This window comes from Agelaius phoeniceus, chromosome 11, assembly GCF_051311805.1.
Source record: "Agelaius phoeniceus isolate bAgePho1 chromosome 11, bAgePho1.hap1, whole genome shotgun sequence".
NCBI classification, from domain to species: Eukaryota; Metazoa; Chordata; class Aves; order Passeriformes; family Icteridae; genus Agelaius; species Agelaius phoeniceus.
Window position 1 is genome coordinate 6,928,300 of NC_135275.1, and position 21,329 is coordinate 6,949,628.

General features: G+C 44.4%; 1 protein-coding gene across 13 annotated transcripts in view; it reads right to left on the bottom strand.

Annotated features, from left to right (window-relative positions):
- DOCK3 (dedicator of cytokinesis 3) overlaps positions 1-13,002 on the bottom strand; it is a 186,478-nt gene extending 173,476 nt beyond the window's left edge. For 10 of the 13 annotated variants that reach the window (XM_077184554.1, XM_077184553.1, XM_077184550.1 and 7 more), the window contains exon 1: positions 12,501-13,002. In XM_077184554.1, coding sequence (XP_077040669.1) covers positions 12,501-12,537 — 37 coding nt within the window. In that variant the 5' untranslated portion in view covers positions 12,538-13,002. The remainder of the gene's footprint in view (positions 1-12,500) is intronic. The other 3 variants (XM_077184560.1, XM_077184559.1, XM_077184556.1) reach the window with 1 other exon arrangement.
- Between the last annotated feature and the right edge of the window lie 8,327 nt (positions 13,003-21,329).

Here is a 21,329-nt window from a genome sequence, read left to right on the forward strand (position 1 = left end):
CCTCAGTAGATCTCCAACTAAACCCATTCCAGGAGGAATGATGGGGAGAACACATGGGAGAGGCACAGCTGCAGTTGTATTGCTCCATACCCAAAATACCTTGACAAGGTTTAATCACACTGAGCAGACACTGAATTGTGCTCTGTGCTACAAACGTCAAAGTTCTCAAGTTCTCTGATGGTGTAATTTATGCTTTCTAACACATAAGCATGTTTCAAACTCACACCTCTATCACACCAGCTAAGAATTTGGAGTATGTGTTTACTTAGGGTAAACACAAACTCTGAAATTTCACATTCCCTATACAGCATTTTGTATTCAACTGCTACTCATTGTCACCAGTTAACACAGAACACAAGTCAATCCCTGAGCTTAAGATTGATTTAGATTGATTAGTATGAAAGATTTAATTAAATACTAGATCATTATCAAATGAGCTAATATTTAATATTTAAGAAAATAATGGAATTACTCCAAACTGATAAACTAATATTATGATGAGAAGGTATCTTTCCCTAAAATATTTTTTTCCAATTAATCCAGCTATTAAAAGTGTCTAGTATGACACAACATATGCTAGGTTTAAGAGCTGAGTAAGATAAACTTTATTTTCTTCCCTCTGACACCCAGGTGATAAAAAAGGCTCCATGTAACCCAAGAGTCACCAGGTGAGACCTAAGATGGCTCTAAATCTAATACTTTTCCCTAACAGAAGCTAAAACAAGGAGAGGGATGAAGGATATTAGAAAAGAGTAAGGATGTGGCTTCCTCCAACTTGAGACATCTGTGGACTGGGCCTTCCTAAAAGAAGGTTTTTATTTGTATTGATTTTATATTGTATTTAGTAGCATTTTCTTATGGAGCCACCCAAATGTTGTGGAACCACATCCACTTTTAAGAGCCCCATCAGCCCAGAACTCCACACGACTCTTCCATCCCAGAAATGGGGGTTCACTTGTTTGGCCTCTGTGCACCAGCACTCCCAGGAATTGTATTAAACAAGTGAAACAACAATTTTTGTTCTTCCACTCCGTGGTATTTGTGTTTTGAGAATTTTCTAAGCTACCTTTGCTCAATAATGTATTTCCCAAGAAGAGCAGATGTGGATTTGTTGCATTTAGGGATGGCAGAGGGAACAGTCTCCAGGCCAGGGCAGGATGACTGGGCAGGAAAACCAGCACTGACACAAATTATCCCACAGAGGACAAGAGAGAGGCGAGATTTAGCTTTACCTTTCTGTGAGGCAACCGCGTTGCACAACCACGCCCACGGGCAGCACTGCATTCATACTCCCCAAACCTCCCCATCCCTTCCAGTCCCAGCCTCTCTCACAACCACAAAGCTCTTCCCAGCAAAAAGCAGAAGTTCTTGAACATAGAAAATTGTGGGTTTAATAATTTAAAATAACAAGATGGAGTTTATGATGAAAAAATCCTTTCACATTTTTATAACAAAATTAAAGGCCAATATGATTAATTTTTTTCCTTTGTGGAACTGCTTGATTAAACCTGGCAGCCTCATAGATTGCACAGTTAGAGTCTGATAATATTTGACAAGGGAGCAGAACCATGAGGAAATGAAAAGAAAAACATTTCCATTTTATTCTACAAATACCTACAATAATGTTTTCACCCTCACAATACACCTTCCAAGTATTTAAATTATTAATTGTGGGTGAGGGTTTCAATTATTTGCCAGAAATGAATCTGAGACTCGCAGATTTATTTGCAAGTCCAGGCCTCATTCAGTAAGTACATCTACAAAGAATACAGGGAACAGACCCCAGGTCCAGCACTTCTAAAACATTCCTGTGTTTAAGCGAGATGACAAAATGAATAATTTAGATATGGAAGAGAGGATATATCCAATTACACCTTAAAAACCCAAATAAAACATGAAATTTTTGCAGAAGGGGCATTTCTTGCAGAGTGCACTGGTACACATGACACAGAACAGGGCTCTAATCCGATTGGAATTGCCAGGCACTAATGTAATACACACACACAAAAAAGATTATCAAAAGCTGATTAAAAGCCATCCAAACATTACAATCGAAGAGTACAGATTAAACAAAAGACTTGATTTAGAAGAGGGCTAAATTTTTTTGACCTTATTAATGGTGTTTATGAACTTTTATGCCAAATCTCGATGAAGAAGAATACACCTCAGACCTGAAAGCAAGGCATTACCCTCTGGTTCTGTGTATTGCCCAAATTACAGTACCATTAAGTGAAGGTATTTCAGGCTGCTCGGGGAGCAGTGGCAGTTGCTAGGCAGCATCTGCTCCTGTCAGAGATGCTTCTTTCTTTGTGCAGTACAGAACCTCAGCCAGGAATACTGCCACCAATGGATTATTCCAAGGCAGCTTACTGCCATCACATGGCATCTGCAAAGTGCTCACCCGCTGCCTAGCAACACCGCCTCTTTCTACTGAGTCATACCAGCACCAGGACAATATTCCTGCAAAAAAAGAAACAGATGCCTGAGAAGAAAGGTGATCATTCAGTAGCAGAGCAAAGGATTGCAAGCATCCTTCCCCTGCCCTCCAAGATAAAAATAGAGATTGGGCTCAAAAATCATGAGCTGTTTAAAATAGTTTTGCACATCCCGGTGGCAGGAGGTGGGAGAGAAGGAACGGACCAAAACCCACAGCGTTGTCCACTGCTTTAGCTGTGTTAAGGAACTGGTCCTGAGCTCCCAGCTTTGCAAGGATCTATCCTATTACTGCACTGTCACTCTATTCCATCAGTTCATTCACCCATACATCATTCCCTCTATGCAGAAAGCAAATGCAGCAGGCTTTTTCTCCCTTCTAGAGAGGCAAAGGCTGTTTCAGTTTCTGAAACCTTCTCCCTCTTTCCAAACCCAGCTGGCAAAGAGAACTGGGCAGGCTCTGCCCAGAGAGGTGAGGAGCTGCTCTGCACTGCTGCATTCCACAGGCTGCAAAGGTGAGCTTGTTGAACACTTCACTGTTCCACACCAGGAAACAAGGTAAGAAACCAGCCAAGGTTTGGCTCTCCTGGAGGGTGGAGACTGCACCACCTCTCCAGGCACCCTGCTCCAGGGCTTTCCCACATGCACTGTGGGAATCGCTGTCCCTGACTGGAACTCGGCCCCACGGCTCCTCCTTTCACCCTGCAGCTCTGAGAAGTGCCTGGCCCTGTCTGCACCTCCCCAGACAGCAGCTATCCCTGAGCCAACCCTTTCCTACACTCCACTTCCCAGCTTGTACCAGCCTGCCTCTCACAGACCCTCCTCTGTCCCCATGTTCCCACCTCCCACTGTGAGGTGCAGCCCCAGAGCAACTACAGGAGGAAGAGAGCATTTCCATCACCATGCTGGTGCCCAGGAACACAGCCAGGGATGTGGCTGCCTGCAGGAGAACACCACTGGCTCATGTTCTCACAGCAAGGCCTCAGGGATCACCCCACAGCACCTTCCAGCCTGTCCCATTCTGCACAGGCTACAGCATGAGACTTGCAGATCTCCCATCTATCTGTTAAATAAGTTCTTAACACACTAAAGCTCCCTGGGCATTTATGGTCAGTTTGCACATTTTCAATGAGCAGCAGGAAGGGAAGGATAGGGCAGATTTATAAAAGTATATTTACCAGCATACAGTTCCTGCATTTTAGCTGAAAACTCTATAAATAGAGTCAGCCTGTACTGGCTGCTACACAAGAACTCTGCTGAAGACATCTATGAAACCTGTCAATCCACCCATAAGAACTTTGACTTTTTTAGTTTGCAACTAAAATACAAAAAAAGAAAAAAAGCATTTGACTGGCAAAATTGAAAATGCTTTCTTCTCACGATTTTTAACTCTTCCAATCTTGACTGAAGCAAACGTGCATTATTTAATGCTATCCACATCATCTGAGATGTTAGGGAAATCCTCTTTTTCTATTTTTGTGTCCTCCACACAGGTTTATTATTATTATTATTATTATTATTATTATTATTATTATTATTATTATTATTATTATTATTATTATTATTATATTAACTTTATTATTTGGTTTTATTTATTTAATAAACTATTTTTTCCCGTTAAAAGGAGAATACGGTCTTCTGCCAGAAATACAGCCACTCCAGAAGTGGGGGAGAAAAGGCCAAAACCAAACCAAACCAAACCAACAAGATCTGTAGTTGCAGTTTGGGGCCTTGCTGTGATGAAGAAAGAGAGAGAAGCCTATTTTCTATCTCCTCTGCCCCAGAGTCCAAAGAGAAGCTGCTTCTGCAAGACCAGTGCTTGAAACACAATCTTCCTTGGCATAAACCCCTGGGACCACAGAGATTACCAAACACTTATCTGCTAAAAAGGAAAAAAGAAAGACAAGTGGTCCCTCCTCTCAGAGCAGTGCACTGGGAAGGGCTGAGCTGGAGCAGCAGGCAGGAGGATGGATGATGGATGGGTGGATGGATGGATGGATGGATGGATGGATGGATGGATGGATGGATGGATGGATGGATGGATGGATGGAGGGTGGGTGGATGATGGGTGGGTGGATGGGTGGATGGGTGGGTGTAGATCACCATGCAGTGCCAGGGGAGCTTCCCCAGCAGGCAGGTTCCCAGTGGATGCTCTGCACACACAGCAGGGCCAGGACCTTTGCAGGCCCCAGGACAGCTCCTCCCACTGTAACAAGTCCCTGCTGGAGGAATGGCCTCACAGCATCACCTTGAGACAGAGCTGGCACAAGCATGCAGAGGACTCCCCTCCTGTCTCATCACAGCAAGCCCACAGGCAGTGTCCAGCTCCATTCTGTACAGCTACAGCAGATGTCAGGGCAAGACTATTTCACAAAAACATTGATCCAGCTCTAACAGGTCTGGCAGAATGATACTGCTGTATCTTTGGTTTATCAAAATTCAGGTCACCAGTCATTCAGATCATGAGCATTTAGAGAGAGAAACAAAACACAAAGCTGCACCAAAGTTCAAACCACAGTTTTCAGTAACCCTTTTTCCAGTAATTCATGTATTTTTGGATTCCTTGTCCCACTCTGGCTGAAACTTTCTCACCTGAGCCTGCACTCTCTGTCCATGTAGCACAGCCACACCTCCACAAAGCAGTGCCTAGGTGAAGCAGGCAGCTTTCTGCAGACACTTCCACAGGCATGTTTCTCCACAAAGGAAGAGGTGGGTGACACAGAAACACCTCCTCCTATCCCCCCACATCCAGACTCAGTTACTGGGAACAGCCATTGCTCCCTACAGGAGTATCCAGCACTGTCTGAGATATTCTCCTATGAAAGGCTCTCTGCTCCCTTCACCACTAGTTTGGGCAGCCCACCCATCATGGCAAAGGACCTTGTGCACTGACACCCAAACAGTCATATACTGCTAGCAAGTGCCTTCTATTTAACAGTTCTGGCTTTCTCTGACATGAATTCAAGGATTCCTTTATCAGGTTCAGAAGACTAAAAGTGCAGGTACCCAGAAACATCTCGTTCATAAACATTTTGAGAGGGAAGAAGGCCCTGCTGCTCAGAAGCACAGCCACAAGAGGTTTCCAGAACAGTGAGACACCTGCCAAAGCACTCTGTGCTACACTCTGGCACCTTGGGTAGCTCAGGGACTTACACTCAACTGAAAGAAAATAAAATAATTCACCACTCCATCAACTGCCTACTGCCAACACTAAAAGCATTTAGTGCTCAAGCTTCCTTGCACTGAAATAAAAATAAAGGTTTGTCTAGATGTTTCAGAGAACACCAGCTTACCTCTGAAAGCACAAAGGCTGCTTTTAGTCACTAAGAGTTAGCTGGCACCACTTGTCATAAGCTTTTCTTAAGGCTTAATATCCAGAAAGACTCAAGAAAAGAAAAAGTAGTTAAAAGCTGAAGAGGGACGGAGGGAAGTCTTATCCTTGGAATAAGTAATCACCTCACAACTGCACTAGAAAGCACTCAGGCTGCTCAAAGCCTCAGTTCCCTGCCTTCCAAATGTATTCCCTAAGTTTGGACTAAGGACTTATTGTTTGAACAAACACTAAAACATGTCTAAGAGGAAGGAGTTACAGCCAAAAAAACTTTAGAGATGCCTTCAGGATCTCAGAAGACCTCAAAAAGTTCATGTTGACATGGAAAAACTTGAACAGAGGTTTGATTTTAACATCAGGCACTTGAGTGAGATATTTTGTATTTGCCCTGAGGTTCAGTGAGCAGACAGATTTTGAAGCAGAATAAGTGAGAAATGTTGTGAGATTAAGGTTGACTCATAACTTACTTAAAAGCAATCAGTGGAAGGACCACTGTCAATCACAACTGGCTTTGGACCAAGATCCTGTGGCATCCTTCCTTTGGCCTCTTCCTAAGTGCATAGCACAGCTGAGAGAAGAACACAACAAACTCAGTAACCACACAAATTAAAGAAAAATTTCTCTGCAGAAGGAGGGAAAGGTTGCATCAGTCTCTTCAAGAGCTAAATAATTTTCCACAGATGTCCTGTTCTTAAGTGTTTTCACAGCCACATCTGAAAAGTGCTCCTGTTCCTCAAGAGAACAAATCTATGGAATACATATGGCCACCAATAACACCAGTTGTTGGTCCCATCAGGCAGTTCCAGCTCTTCTGTATGAGAACCATTTCCAAATAACTATTTAATGTGTTAATCATAAAAGCTTGTCTATCTACATGTCACTGTGCATATGAACACAGAAAACTTCCTCATTCTCAATCATCCCCCTCTTGTGGGCTCTGAAATGCCAGCAAATATGTGGTAGAGAATTTTCTAATTAGAGATTCTGGTAATAGTCCATACATCCCTGATGTCTGCATTGAAGTCTGACTTGTGAAGGGCAGAATTGCTGCAGAAAAGGCTTTGCAAGGGTAGTGGGACTCAAGTCCAGCTGAGCTATGCCACTGACTGTGCCCTAAGGAAGCTGCTTTCAGTCATCCTTCCTCTGTTCCCACATACAGCTGCCAGCCACAACTGCACCATCACCCCATAGTCACACACAAATTTTCTATCCCTTAAGTGGTTCAAAAGTGAAATTATTTTACATTTCCTCACTAATTTCACTCTGAACACTTGAACAATGAATTTAAACCCAAAGCACACAAGAAACACCTGATAGAACCTGATTAATCTTTTTTTTTCAGCAAGCCAGAAGCTTTTAATCTGCACTACTATGCACAGAAATTCCAATTTCAAGCTCTTCCCCACCCAACCCTATTTCCATTAAACATGGAGGAAAAGTTGTCCAAGATTGCCAAGTCACATCATCAAATGTCTCTTGTTACTGGATGTATTGTTAGGCAAGGACAGAAAGCCTGAATACCAAAATGTTTCCACCCTTAGAAAATCATTCTAAAAACAAAATTCCTTCTATGCTGGGGATAAGCTCAGGGAGGAAGTGCTTTTGCCCCCACCCTACTGGCCAGTGGCTCAAGTCCTGCAGGTCTTAAATGAATACCTAATACAGCACAATAACAAAGAAATGGAGAAAATTGCTCTAAAACCCATAAAATCATCCAAATTTAAACTCCATATTGCACTGCTATCACTTCTTACTCCAGGATCACCCCCACATTCCCATACAAACCATGCAATGAATTGTTAAACATACACATGTCACTTCTTGCCTTTGTGAGCAATTTGCTTCTCAACTTCATTCTTCCTGTATTTAGAAAGTTTTGGCTAATTTCTACTGCAAATGCATTTGTGGACAACTGCTACTTAGATAATCTCAAAGTAGTGATATCTTACAGGTAATTCTCATCCAGTTCTGCAAATCAGCTCTTCATGAGAACTGGTCTAACCACAACGTCTTTGGCTTAGTCTTTTCTAGGACAGACAAGCCAAACTATATTAATCTCTTGCCCAAAAGAGGACATTTCATCTCCAAGTTCTATCAGCACCCACAGAACCCCAGATTTACCCTGCTCAGGAGCTGAAGTTGCCCACCACATTTAAGGACACTTCAGTAGCCTCTGCTGTCTATATGATCCTATCCCATCAGGTGCATCTTGGGAGCTGCTCTTTTCCAGAGACACTTCAAGGTGTGATTCATTTCCCATCCAGTCAAATAACACATATACATTTCCTTTAGGATCCCTGACTGACAAATGCCTTCGCTCCTTCTTAAGGCCTACAGGTTAAAAAAAAGGCCCTTAGGAGCAAAGTACTGAATGGCAATGACTCCAGTCCCTGGATCATCCCATTTTCCTGAGCCAGTCCCCAGGTACCAGCAGCACTTCCCAAAGCAGTGGAGCACGGAAGGTTTCAGGTGCATCCCTGCACGTAGCTCTGGTTCCAAGACAGATCCCTGAAGAATATCCTTAGTCACCTCCCTCCTGCTGCCAGACAATGACATCCCCTGGCACAGGGACACAGGAGAGAAAATGAAATAGAACCTATGTCCCTACCACAGCACCTGATGCAAGGATTGATGCTGCTTCCCATCCAAACAATAGACGTTTTCCTAATCTGGGAGAGGGACTTTTCTCTACCTCTCTGAAACTTTTCATTTTTAAACCTGTAACAAAGCACTGCAGTGAACAAGTAAAACCACAGTGCCACTCACAGCCCCCTTCAGCAGCTGCCTCCTGTGTGAACAGCTAAGGCAGGGTCTTGTGCCAAAAGCCCTGAGGAAGGAAGGAAGACTTTTCTAAGTTCTGCGGCCCTGTTTTTCCGAGCATAAATATGAACTGGAAGTGTGCATGCCAAGGTCTAGTGACAAGGGGGGAAAAAAGAAAATCAAGATACTGATCAAAAAGCTGCAGTACAAAACCATAACTAGGACATTGTGATGTTCCGTCCCTTCTTAGTAAGAACAAGGGAAAATTTAGTTGTATTTATTTGTACTTACGATTTCAATTGTTACCAAGTAAGCAGTGAAAATAAAGATTTAAAAAGCATTTTTAAATAAAACAACAGATTTTAACCCTAATTCTTTGAATAAACTTAGAACAGATTCTGTTGATGCAGGCAGGTTCTCCTTCTCCTCCACGACCTAATACATACATATTTAATATGGTCAGCCATACAAAGTGGTTTGTTGATACAGCATCAATCAAATTAAAAAAAAAAAACCAACAAAAGACAAACAAAAACAACTTTCCTGAGAGCCACCTAAATGTGCTCCTTGCACAAAAATAAAAGAGCAAAAACTGACAGCCTAATGAAATTATCAGTTCTTACAGTAGCCAAATGTTGTTTACTAGAGTTCTATTTAACTTTTTCTTTTAATACATTAATATTTAATACTTGTTTTTTAAGACTAAACTAATCAGATCACTTTAATAAATATTTTCTTAGAGAGAGACTGCTTTAAAAATACTAAAACACTAGAGGGCTAGAGAGCCTTGTCTTCAATAATCAGCTCAGAATTCTTATTAATTGTGTTCATCACTGGCCATCTTAAGCACCTGTGGAAGAACTGTCTGCTTTGCTTCAGCAAGTCTCAAGTTTTAAAAGTAGAGTTAGGATTAGAGGCACTGAATATAAGTATTTCTAAATAGAGGGGAATTACTCACAACAGCCACCAGGTAGTTGCTATAGCAGCTGAGAAATAAAATCAAGGAAGATCTTCAAGGTTGTTAGGAGAGTGTTTAATTTATTTAGAAATGTCCTGAGCCATCTTTTAATATCTTTGCTGCAGATGCACGCAGTGATTTGTATGAGGACTGGGCAATACAATGGTGTTCTACAACCCCAAGTGTGGAAAACTTCTTGTGATTGCAGGGAGGCACAGAGAGCTCCAGAACCGGCCAAAGCCACCAAGATTGCCATCAGGAAATGTCACACCTTCTCCTGCAGCCAAGAGCCTGTGGAATATCTGCTGAGGGCTCCAGCCAGCACAGGAGAAACGCCTCTGAGGCTCCCTGGAAGGCAGGGCAGAACACAAAGCCCTTCCCCAGGCAGGGGCTGAGAGGGGAACACGGTCTGTTCCTGAAGGACCAGTTTCTGTGAATTGTCACCTCTGCCAGACACCCAGGTAAGGCAGCAGAGCACAGCCTACTTCCACCAGGCAACAGCACCAGGATGAACTGCTTCAAATGGCACTTTGCTTTGCCTTGGTACACAAGGACAGCTATGGTAGGGCCTGGATGCCCAGATGTGCCTTTCTGTTCCACCAGAAACCTCTTTGTGGTACTCCAGTTACAGAAATAACTGATCCCACTCAGCTTCCATCAACAGGGACAGAGAGTTTATTGCCTTAACCCAAAGGCAAACCTTAAAACTTGGCATGGTTTAGCAGGAGCACAGAGAAAACACACAGTGGTTTTTTTGGACACAGACTGCTCTAACCAAACCCAAACTACTAAAGCCCAAAGGCATAAGCTCAGAACAGTGACTCATGCCAAGAAGATTATTTTTGCACATATTACTTGTGGAATCAGGATAATTTACACTGCTATTTCCCCTCCCCCCCCTTTTTTTTGCCAGTGCACCTCCCAGCAGCAAACCCTCAGGTCCACACTTTCTGCAGACTATTTGCTTCAAAATGCACAAAAATGACCCTTCCAGCCAGCAATGACAGATCTACTTTTGAAAAACTGATATGCCACTCCTCACTTGTAGTAACTAAACCCCAGGTATAAGCAGCATTTTTCACCTATTTTCCTTCTCTGGAGGATTATCAACAAATTTCAATTACAGGAAAAGTAATTAAAGCTACTCAAGAATAAAAAAAGCCTGCCCAGAGATCATCAAAACTTGCACAACTCAGCTGTTACCTCAGCCCTACCTACAGGTGTGCTGTCTGCAAAAGAAAAATCCCCATCCTTAGAGGAATATCCTCCAGCCCAGGGAACATCATTGAAATCACACTTGTTTTCATTCACTGCTCTCCCTTCCACACACCTCTTCCAGACTTGTTTACAACCTGAATGGAGATTTACCAGCTTTTCTTTTCAAATATCTGCATAAAAAAATTAGTTCACCTGTTTTTTTGGATCAAGGTAAAACAAGGATTCTCTTATTTGAGCACATGGGCCAAACACAAAAACAAACATTGAATATCAAACCCTGCAACACGGCAAAGAAAAACAACTACAGAAGCAGAAGGAAAACAACAAGATTTGGAAGACAGATCATGATTTTTTGAAGCATCCATTACAATTATAGCAGTCAGTTTCATCCTAGGGTAACAGAGGTGGCCTTTACCCAGCAGATGAGGTATGACAAAAAGTCCAGCATCAACTACATTAAGAAACCCCAGCAAAACAACAACTTGGTATTCCTGAATGCATCCAGCTGGGATGTATCACGGCTTGTTAACTTCATATACTCCCAGTGACCAACGGACACAGCAACAGGATTGGAAGCAATGACTCCCAGGTGTTATTTTCATTACCCTACACTTACAGGTTCTCATCTGATGCTGCATTTGAATTTATTTTTTTAAACAAAAGTGATTTGCTTCATCTCTCTTTACTATGAAGACAAGTGGGATGTACTAAGCAAAATATTTGCTGTACAAGATTAAAAATTAATAAGTATTTTTTTATTATTAAATTAACAGAAAGCATTGTAACAAAGAGGCATTAAGGCTTCTAATTGCTCACAAGTTAATTGCCAAAATCCCACTTAAACAGTTCCGGTTAACAGATCATGTAGCAAATTTGTTGATACTATTTTAAATATTTTGTAGAAATCAATCATCACTACACACTGTGGAACTTAAAAATCAATATGCACAACTGATAACTATAAATTTAATGAGGCGTTTAAGTAACTAATCAGGGTAGCAGTAGTAGCTTTTATTATTATAATACAAACCAACAGTTAAAAAAAAATAAATCGAAATGAGCAAGAGCAAAGTAAAAAATTCTCTATCTTCCACTTCGTTAGATATAACATTTCTGCTTTTATCAGGGATTTACACGCTAAAATAACAAACCAAAGCCGCCAACGGTGATGCCTCAGATTAGAGCAACCACGATGCCAGACGGCTGTAAAATCTGATTTCCCAAAACAAGGAAAAAGCAGCGCACGGAGGCCCCGGGGCCCCGCTCCCGGCCCGCCGCAGCCCCCGGCCCGGCCGCCCCCTCGTCCCCGCGGCCGGGCAGGTGCAGCACCGACGCCCCCTAAAGACACCGCGGCACCGCCGGCCCCTTCCCAACTCCATCCACACATCGCCTCGCTCCGCAGATGGAAACGCAGGGAAAAGGGAACCGCGCGCTTAAGTAGATTAAGGGCTCAGCAACTCGTTTTCTGATTATTAGTGCGATCCCGACCCCAGCGCGGGCCCCCGAACTCCGCTCGTCTCTGGCGTCGCCGCGGCGGCGCTCGGGGAAATAACGCGAACCGAAGCACACGCAGAGCGCATCCAGCGGTGCGGGCAGGGCAGGGGAGGCAGCGCCGGGCAGCCCCCACAGCCCCGCGGCAGCGCTGCCCCCATCCCGGCTCCACCTGAGGGGCAGCGCCGCGACCACCGCCGGCCCCGGGGGAGGGGAACGGCCGCCCCCCCACACGCACAGCACAGCCCCGGGGTCCGGCGGGGAGAGGAGGGGGCGAGCGGGGCGGGGGAGGGATGCGGCAGCACCTACCCACGCCGTATTTCTCCTCCTCGGTGGGACTCCACATGCTGCCGGATGGCTCGGCCGCGGCCGCCGGTCCCCGGGCAGAGCGCGGCGGGCGAGCGGGCGCCGCTCATCGAGCGGGGGCGGCTTCTCCTCCCCCCGCGCTCAGCGGGGGCGCCGCGCCGGCAGCCCCCGCCCCACGCTCCGGCCGGGGCTGCCCTCAGGGGTCGCTTCGCCGCTGCCGGGGGGCGGGGGGAGGTCGCCCCCCGCCCGCCCGGGCGGTACCGGCCGCCGCGCCGCTCCCCTCCGCGGCCGCTCGCCGCCGGCCCGGCGCCTCTCCTCGCGCGGCCCCCGCGGGCTCCGGCCCTGCCGACGCGGCGGCCCCGCGGTGCTCGGCGGCCCCGGGCCCCCTTCTCGTCGCTCTGGCTCTTCTCCTCCTCCTCCCGAGCCGCCGCTCCAGCCGCCGCCGCCTGAAGGACTCGGGGCTGCCGCGCCCCCCCTCACGCTCCCGGCGGACCTGGCGCGCACGCGCGGCTCGCGCCGCCCCCCCCTCCCCGTGCGGCCGCACGAGGCGCGCGCGGGCGCGAGGCGCGTGGAGGCGCGTGCCCTCTGAGGGCGGCAAGAGGAGCGGCCGGTCCCGGGACACCCTCCCGAACCCTTCCCGTCCCCATCCCATCCCCGCCGCACCTGCCGGCCCCAGCGGCTCCCGGGAGGCCGGCCCGCAGTGCAGCACCGAGCCCGGCCGTGCTGGTCAGCAGCGGGGCCGGCCCGACCCCCGCCCGGCAGCCCGGGCTGCCCGCGACACGGCCCCGAGCCCTGGCAGCGCTCAGCTCCCCCGGCAGCGGTAACCTCAGGCACCAGCAGCGTTTAGATCAAAATTGGGCTGATACTGTGTTCCGTTTTCTTGTCGGTGTTATTAATCGCCAGAGATTCTAAAGAGCTGGCGAAATTCGCATGGTTTCCACAATGAACATGTACCCAAAACGGAAAACAGTCTTTAGATTTCATCTCTAAGTTCAGCTTCCACTTCCTTCCATAAAAACTGAATTTGGATTCTTCACAGCAAAGGAAAAGCTGAGATAAGTGATACAAAAGTTTTCCTGCAACAGAAATTTTACTCCCTGCAGTATTCTGATGGACCAGTGTCCTTGTCCCGGTCAGAGCCTCTGCAAAACCACTTTTTATACAGCCTTTTCAGAAACCTTTGTAAACAACTTGCTTGATGTGAAGTTTTAGGATTGCACTAAACTTTTTAACAATACAACTTCAGATGTACCCAACACTTTTAATAGAATATCTGTTCTCTGATTATATAATAAAACAGAATGAAAGTCATCAACTTGCACTACAGAACTTGGGTTGCTGTGGAAACCTTCATTATTTATTTTTTTAACACGTGCAACTACTGTTTCCCCACCGAGCAGGGCCAGGTTTCTGTTTGGGTTTTGGTTTGGTTTTGGGCTGTCGGGTTTTGTTTTCCTGTGTGGAGAGCAAACAGCAAGTGGCCAAGAACTGAGTGTGCTTGTACATTATTCATTTAAAAAACCCAACTTATTCCATCCTACCTTAATTCATATTCACATTTAGGCATTTGTATTTACAATAGCTCCGTTCCTTCCCTTCCTGAGGCACTCCCACAGCATGCAGAAATAGCTTTTTGAAGGGACAAAGCATGACAAAGTCATTGAGTTGCATCTGTTGGAAATAGGCTGCTCCAGGGTTTGAGAAAGTGTTTTTGGTTTTTTAACTCTGTATATGTCAATAATAAATACCTTTCCATCTCTTCTGAGTACTTTGGGAACAGAAAACCTCTGCAGTGACAGGAATTGGTTAATTCTTCCAGGCTCTTTATTCCACAGTCTCAGCCCTTCAAGGATTCTTCTTGCTGCCAAGCTGACCAGTACTTAAACTGATATTTTTCTTGTTTAAGAAAAAATACAGCATATTTTTTTTACCAAATTACAACCATTTCTAAGTTGACTCTTCCCTTAAAGTAAACTGGGAATGAAGGTGAACTTGGGAAGGCAAGTGAGATCCTTCTAGGGTTAGATAAACTCTGAGAAGGACACCAAAAGAGCTGGACAGAATAGGACCTGCAAGGACCTAACAGCATACAGAAAGCACTTTATTTAAAGGCCATACCTGTGACCATGGACATACAAATGACAGCACTGGCAGGGACACACACTGATGGCAGATTACCTGGATTTGAAACACAACACATATTATTCCATGTTTATTCCTGACTCTTTTCTGCACTGCTGCTGGTGGAGAGAGGGTCAGTAGATGGCCCATATGACCCACATGACTTCAGGAAGAAAAAAAGTCAATGTACTTACCTGTGGAGTCAGTGGAATGCAAGTTTGCTTAAGTTCAAGTTACCAAATATATTTACACCTGTTCCTCTGATCTCTGCACCCACCCCTTTAATGAGGCTCCTATCACCTCCACAGAAATACTGATTGCTTTAGTAAACACTCTTAGCTTAAGTGTAGCAAGGAACAAACATCTCATCCTCCCACGGAGGCAGAGCCACAAATCTCCCAGGCACCAAGCTGGAATTCAGGATTACCCACGTGCACAGGAGAGACCAAAGCCAACAGCCACTGCTGCAGAACAACTGTTTCTGCTGTCTCCTCTCTCTCTTAACAGAGCTCACTCCTGCCAGCTTCAATATTCATACTGCTGTGGAAAGCACAGGGAAAGCAGAGAAGTACTGTAGCAAGCAGAAACAAGAAATTCTCAGGGTTATATGCCCTAGGGTTTTCTCTCTTTTTCTCTCTTTTTTCCTGGAGCTGTTTTTGTTTTCCCTTATAAAGTTTGCACATTGAAAACACTACAAAAAAAGGAATCCAAAGCCTACTTCTAGTAAGGTTTTGTAAAGAAGTTTTAAAAATTTGTATCAGCAATTAAAATAAAATTTAAAATCTGATGTAAATGTCAGAGCTGCTACAAGAAGAGCTTCTGTTGGTGGGCATTGTGGATCCCAAAATTAATGCTTTTCAGAGAAAAGGAGCCTCTCCTTGCAGAAGCCTTCAAGGTGCTATTCTGTCTCTAAACTCTTGTGTTGCACTGTACTGAAATAAAAGCAAATACAAGCTTCAAGAACTTATTTAAATGAACAACTCAAGTCAGCAGAAAAGCACTAATCTCTGAAAAACACTGTGTAAAGTTACTTAATGTCCACTGTGCTCATGAGTTGTCCTGTCAGAGGTATTGTGAGTTGCTTATGGTTCTGCTACTGCAAACACAGTTGTTCTTATCCAAACAGAGCAGGCAGCAATGTTTAACAGTGTTAATTAAAATACTTTAGAGAGTTCATCCTATATTGTCCTGTCTTGCCATAATATAGATGTGATCTGAAAGACAGCTGGCTTGGGATTGGAGAGATTTGACACAGTTTCTTTCTCTTAAATAGATCAAGGGAACTGCACAATCCTTTCAAATGCTCTGCAAGGGACAATGGAAGGTCAGAGTGCAGAAAGCAGAAAGATTTTTACACCTCCCTGCAAGCAGCTTTCTCTCAGTTATGCCAGCCTTAAGGTACCACAGAATATGTCACCCTCCTGCCCTCTTTTTCAGGGAAGTGCAGCCCCACACTTTACCCTTTCTCCCCATTCTCAGGCCTATAGTTGCTGGTAACTTCCATTATTACTTCAAGCCTCTGTTTCAGTAAGATGGCCCAGGGCCCCTGCCATCAGAAATGAACAATCAGAGATGAATCTCAACTCCCTGTGACAGACTAGACAATTTATTTCATTACATTCCATCCTTTTCTACACTTGAGGTTCTGACTTTTTATTTTTGTTTCTCTAAAGTTCATATTCTTCCCCTGTTGTTAAGACAAATTAAGCCACTGAACAACTTTACTTTCCCATTAAATTATTAATTCCTCACCTTGCAGGGAGAAACAAAGAGATGCAAAGCAAATCCACTCTATCACCATCTGTGATGACCTCACAGGTCCTTTTGAAGCACCAAGTGTTTCTACTTTATGCCTCAAAAGGGATTTTGGTGTCCCAAGAACTGAGCTATTCTTCCTTTGGTGAAGTCATCTTCTAAAACTTTTAAGCAGGTCTCAGGTTTTGGTGCACAAACCCAAATTGTATTTTTTGTCCTATTGCACAGGGCCATCTCATGGATTTCTTTCTTATGAGGGATCAAACCAGCAACTTAGGAATCTAAATACAGCAAATGACAGATTTTCTCTCCAAGGCATCACAGTGTTTGTGCCCCACAACTTCACACACCTTTAATTGGGATGATTTCCGATTAGTGCTCAGGAGTGGGGAGGATATTAAAGTCCATTATCCTAAGACTCCTTCCAAATTTTTAATTCAGGAGTTCCTTATAAACAAATCTGCTCCCAGCCCTCAACATTTCTCAGAGTGGCAGAAAGGAAGCAGAACTCCATCCAGCAGCAGCATTCCCAGCATGCTGCTGTCACCCCATCATTTATTCCCTACGGAGTGCCTGAAGCAGCAGCTCATGACCAACAGCAACCAGCACACATTTCACTTCACCATGTGAGATACAGCAAGCAGAACTTTCTGGTAAACCTGGGAATATCTCAATTACAATAGTTCTGGTCTTCCATTCTAGATTTTTTCTTTCATGCAAAATGGAAGTCAGCATAAAATATTCCAGTACTTTCCCTATTTTGGTGTTGTCTCCCTCAGAGCAAAGGGAATCTAAAGTTATGAGGGGCAAAAAAAGAGGTGTTTTCATATCCTTCCAGAACATTAGACATGTAGGGTTAAGCCTCACCAAATAGAACTCCCCATAAAAATGTCTATTACAACCAATTTACACAACAGTTACAAATATAATATTAAAAGCTACTTTTGCTCTATTTGTAACATTGCTTGAAAACAAATTACAAAACCAGAAAAAAACAGGACTTGTAGAAGAACAAATATAGATCAATGTGGTTGTGCCAGCACCCAAGTTTGTATGTTGCTTGCATAGAGGTATCTGGATTAAATCAGGAGAGTAATACTGATTTTTTTTTTCAGCACAAAAGTAGTGAATGGACTGACTAATACCTTAATACCAATATGTCAAGTACAACTACCAAAAATTTACAGTGCAGGTGGTAATTATTTAGTCAGATGGACCTTTATATAACAAATATCACAGATCATGCTGAACAAATATTTTCCCTGTACTAAAGAAACAGAGTATTTTGCCCTTCAAATATTAAAAAAAAAATTTAAAACTTCTTGTACCATGAATAATTGAGAGATTTGAGGAAAATACTATTGCAGCTTCATTCTCACTTATCCTTAATGCTCTCACTACAGCAAATTACCTATTAAAAGGGTGAGAAATCATAGGATGTTAATTAGCACTGTTTTGACAAATTTATACCTTTTCCTATTAATTTCTTTTAATGTTCAGGATATAAGAAACCCTATCACAAGTAATAATTAACTCCTGTCTTATTTTGTAAAATGAGAGTTCAGAAGCATTTGTGAACTTTCCTTGTGAGTACGTTTTTTCTGTTCTTTTTTTTTCATTTCATTTCTGACCTTATGCATTTCTTATAATTTATGTATTTATTGCCATGGAAGAGATCTCTTTCATGCTAAGAAATTTATATTATTGAAAGACAACATCAGAGAAGCAGTTCTATCACTCATGGAAATGAGCATGTTGCTGTTCCAGAGGCTGACTGAGTGATTTGAGCTATCACACAATCAGCCCTCAGCCAAATCCCTAGCAGGGAGGGCAGGGCTTGGCTGGGGATTTCTGAGCGCTCTCTCTGATGTTCCGGCTTTGTTTCAGGGCAGCAGAACCTTGGTTTGTGCCCAACATCCAACGCATCACAGGGAATGAGGGCTGAGCATCCCGGGCTGCTGCGCTGCCGTTTACGGGCGCTGTGCGTGTGAAGGGACAGAGGCGTCCGGGCCGGCCGGGCTGAGGGCAGGGCAGCGACCCCGCGCTGTCCCGTGCTGTGCTGTCCCATCCTTCCCGCGCTGTCCCATCCCGTGCTGTCCCTTCCTTCCCGCGCTGTCCCATCCCGTGCTGTCCCTTCCTTCCCGCGCTGTCCCGCGCCAGCCCCGGCCGCCTCAGGGCCGCTTTATTCCCTCGCTGGTACCCTGAGGAGCTCGGGCCCGCCCCTCGGCTCCCCGCCCGCTGTCCCTGGTGCTGGAGCCGCTGCCGGCCGGGCCCCGCTGGAGCTCGGAGCCTTCCCCAGCCTCGGAGATCTCCAGCCGAGCTCCCCGAGCGCTCCCGGCCGAGCGGGAGGCGCCTCCTGTTCCGCAGCTCGGCACCTTCCCCGGGCACCGGGAGCAGCCTCGGCTCCGGCAGGTGTCTCTGCAGGGAGTAGCTCGTGATCTGGAAATAAAACCAGCACTAACACAAGCAATCGGTAAAACTGGAATTTAGAACTGCTGAGATGGATAACTTGAAGTCATGCTGGGCCTATCTGGGTTCATCCCAATTTCCCTTGTGGGAATGCTGGGGCACACAGTGTAGATGTGGGCACAGCTCTGCAGCTCAGCTAACAATTACAGAAATACACAGTCCCAGCAAGGTGCTCAATACCCCAGGAACACTGTTTACATTTCCGACTATTTTACCGTCCATACTAATCACATATTTATATTTGAAAAGTAAACATTCTATGTGTTTATCTGTAAAATTATTTTGATTACTTTTAGCTAGATAAATCCTTCACTGTATATATGTACAGTCAAAACAAACAGGACATTTTTATAGTAAAATAAATAGTGTATTTTTATGGTATGTAAATATCACAAATCTTACAAAAATTAATTTTAAGATGGAGACAATTGAACTGTCATTAGTTTGACAGAGAGCCAAATCAGGTTTCCAACTCCTAGTTTCATGTGCCCAGAGTGACAAGTAGCTGACAGTTAAGTGTTCATATAAGCTTCATATTCCAAAATTAATTTGAAATATATCCTTGTGAAAGGCATTACTGTATTCCAATACTGAAGGGATATATTCTATTTGTGTTCCCAGCATGCCAAACCACTTCAGTCTCCTATAAAGCAGACTTGAAATTTTGTGTCATGCATGCCTCAATACAGCGACATCCAAAGACACCCACATGTGTCAGTTAGGTTAGCTGGGAGGGAAATCTGACAGGAATTTATTTTAAGAGCTTTGACCTATGTAATGAAACTGAATCTTCTTGAGCAGAATAAAAGAAAGCAGAATATTTTGTTACCTGACACAGCAGAACAATGAGTCAATTGTAGCAATTCTGCAGACTGGCATGTCCCTGAGTAAAAAGGATGAAGTTACTGTAAATCCATCCAAATACTCACATCGAGCTCTGGGAGTGAATCAGCACAAAGTGACCAGCAGCTGATTCATCTAAATAACAAAAGCCCAAACACTTCAGCTGTCCCCACACAGAAGTAATCAATAATCACACAAATTCACTCTCCTGCCATAATGTACTACAGCACAAACTGGCCAGGAGCTCTTAAATACACCCAAGTGGTGTCTTCTGCTGAGGAGCAGAGGAGTGACACGCACACATCTCCATGGTGTTGAATATTCCCTTTTTTCCTTATCACTTCCTGGCACCTCAGCAACACAATGAGTATAGTAATGAGAGTTGCTCCCTGTGCCAAAAGGACAGGGCTTTAGGAGCCCCAGAGTGAGCAGCCCCAGGCACAGCCCAGCAGTAATGATGCTGCCTGGCTGCTGCAGACACACAAACTGGTCATTCCTGTGAGGCACCTTCCCCAAAACCAGCAAGCAATGTCCTGGTGCCCTGAAGTGACTGAGTCAGGTGATTGAATCAGTCAGCAGGAGCACAAGCCTAAATTAGACAGGTGCTATCCACATGGGGAAAAATTGCCATCTAAGATTGCTTTGTGTAAAGGTGAGGATGTGTCTTGATCTCCTGTAAAGCTGTGCAATCAAATTGTAATTCTTTATGTTCTGTTAGCATACTAAACAAATAGCAACACAAATCAATGTAGCTGCCAGGAGCAGGAGTGCAGAGCTGTCCCCAAAAGCCCTCCCAGAACCATTCCCTCTGAGGGCATGCCACTGAGAGAGGGACGTACATTCACATTATAAAGCACTCAGTGACAGCCACAGGATGTCACACACATGGAAAAAACCAAGGAAAGCAGTTTGAAAAGATCCCTCAGGGACCAGCTATGACCCAGGTACTGTTTCAGCCACAAAAATGGAAGTTTGCAGACATGTTTAAATCCATTAATTCCTTCATAGTGAAGGGAAGGCCTGGAGTTTGTAAAAGCTATTTTTTACAGACACACTTTTACCTACAGTGTGACAGATTAAAGGATGGATTCAGTAAGAAATATATATTTTTATATATGATTCAATGATTATCCACCATCAGGTGGAAGACCACCAGGGTTTGGACTGACTATGACCACTGCAACTGTCCTACAGACAGTGAACAACCTTACATATTATTTAGTAGTATTAAACCCAGCAACCAATACAGAAATAACATGCCTTGCAAGCAAAGTGCAAGCATAGACTGCAAACAGATCTCTCAACTAATTCAACCTGTTCAGATTATGAAGATAAAATTCAGACAATTTTTAATGATTCATTTTTTTCTCCCTACTGGTAACAGAGAAGGGTCTCCAAGAGTTTACACTCAGCACACACTGCTACAAATGTGCTACTGTTTGGAATTAGAAGAGCACAGATTGTGATGCAGCTTTTACCTTTTCCTGTTAATATGAAATCTTTTGGCCTCTGGTGCACCTCTTATTCCCCACTGCAGTTCAAAATGCTGGATGTTCTCAGGGTGCCTGGCCATGTCAGCTTGGGCTGCAGCAGGACAGCTGCTCCCTGTCCCCTCCAGACTCAGCACAGGGTGAGTTTTCAAGC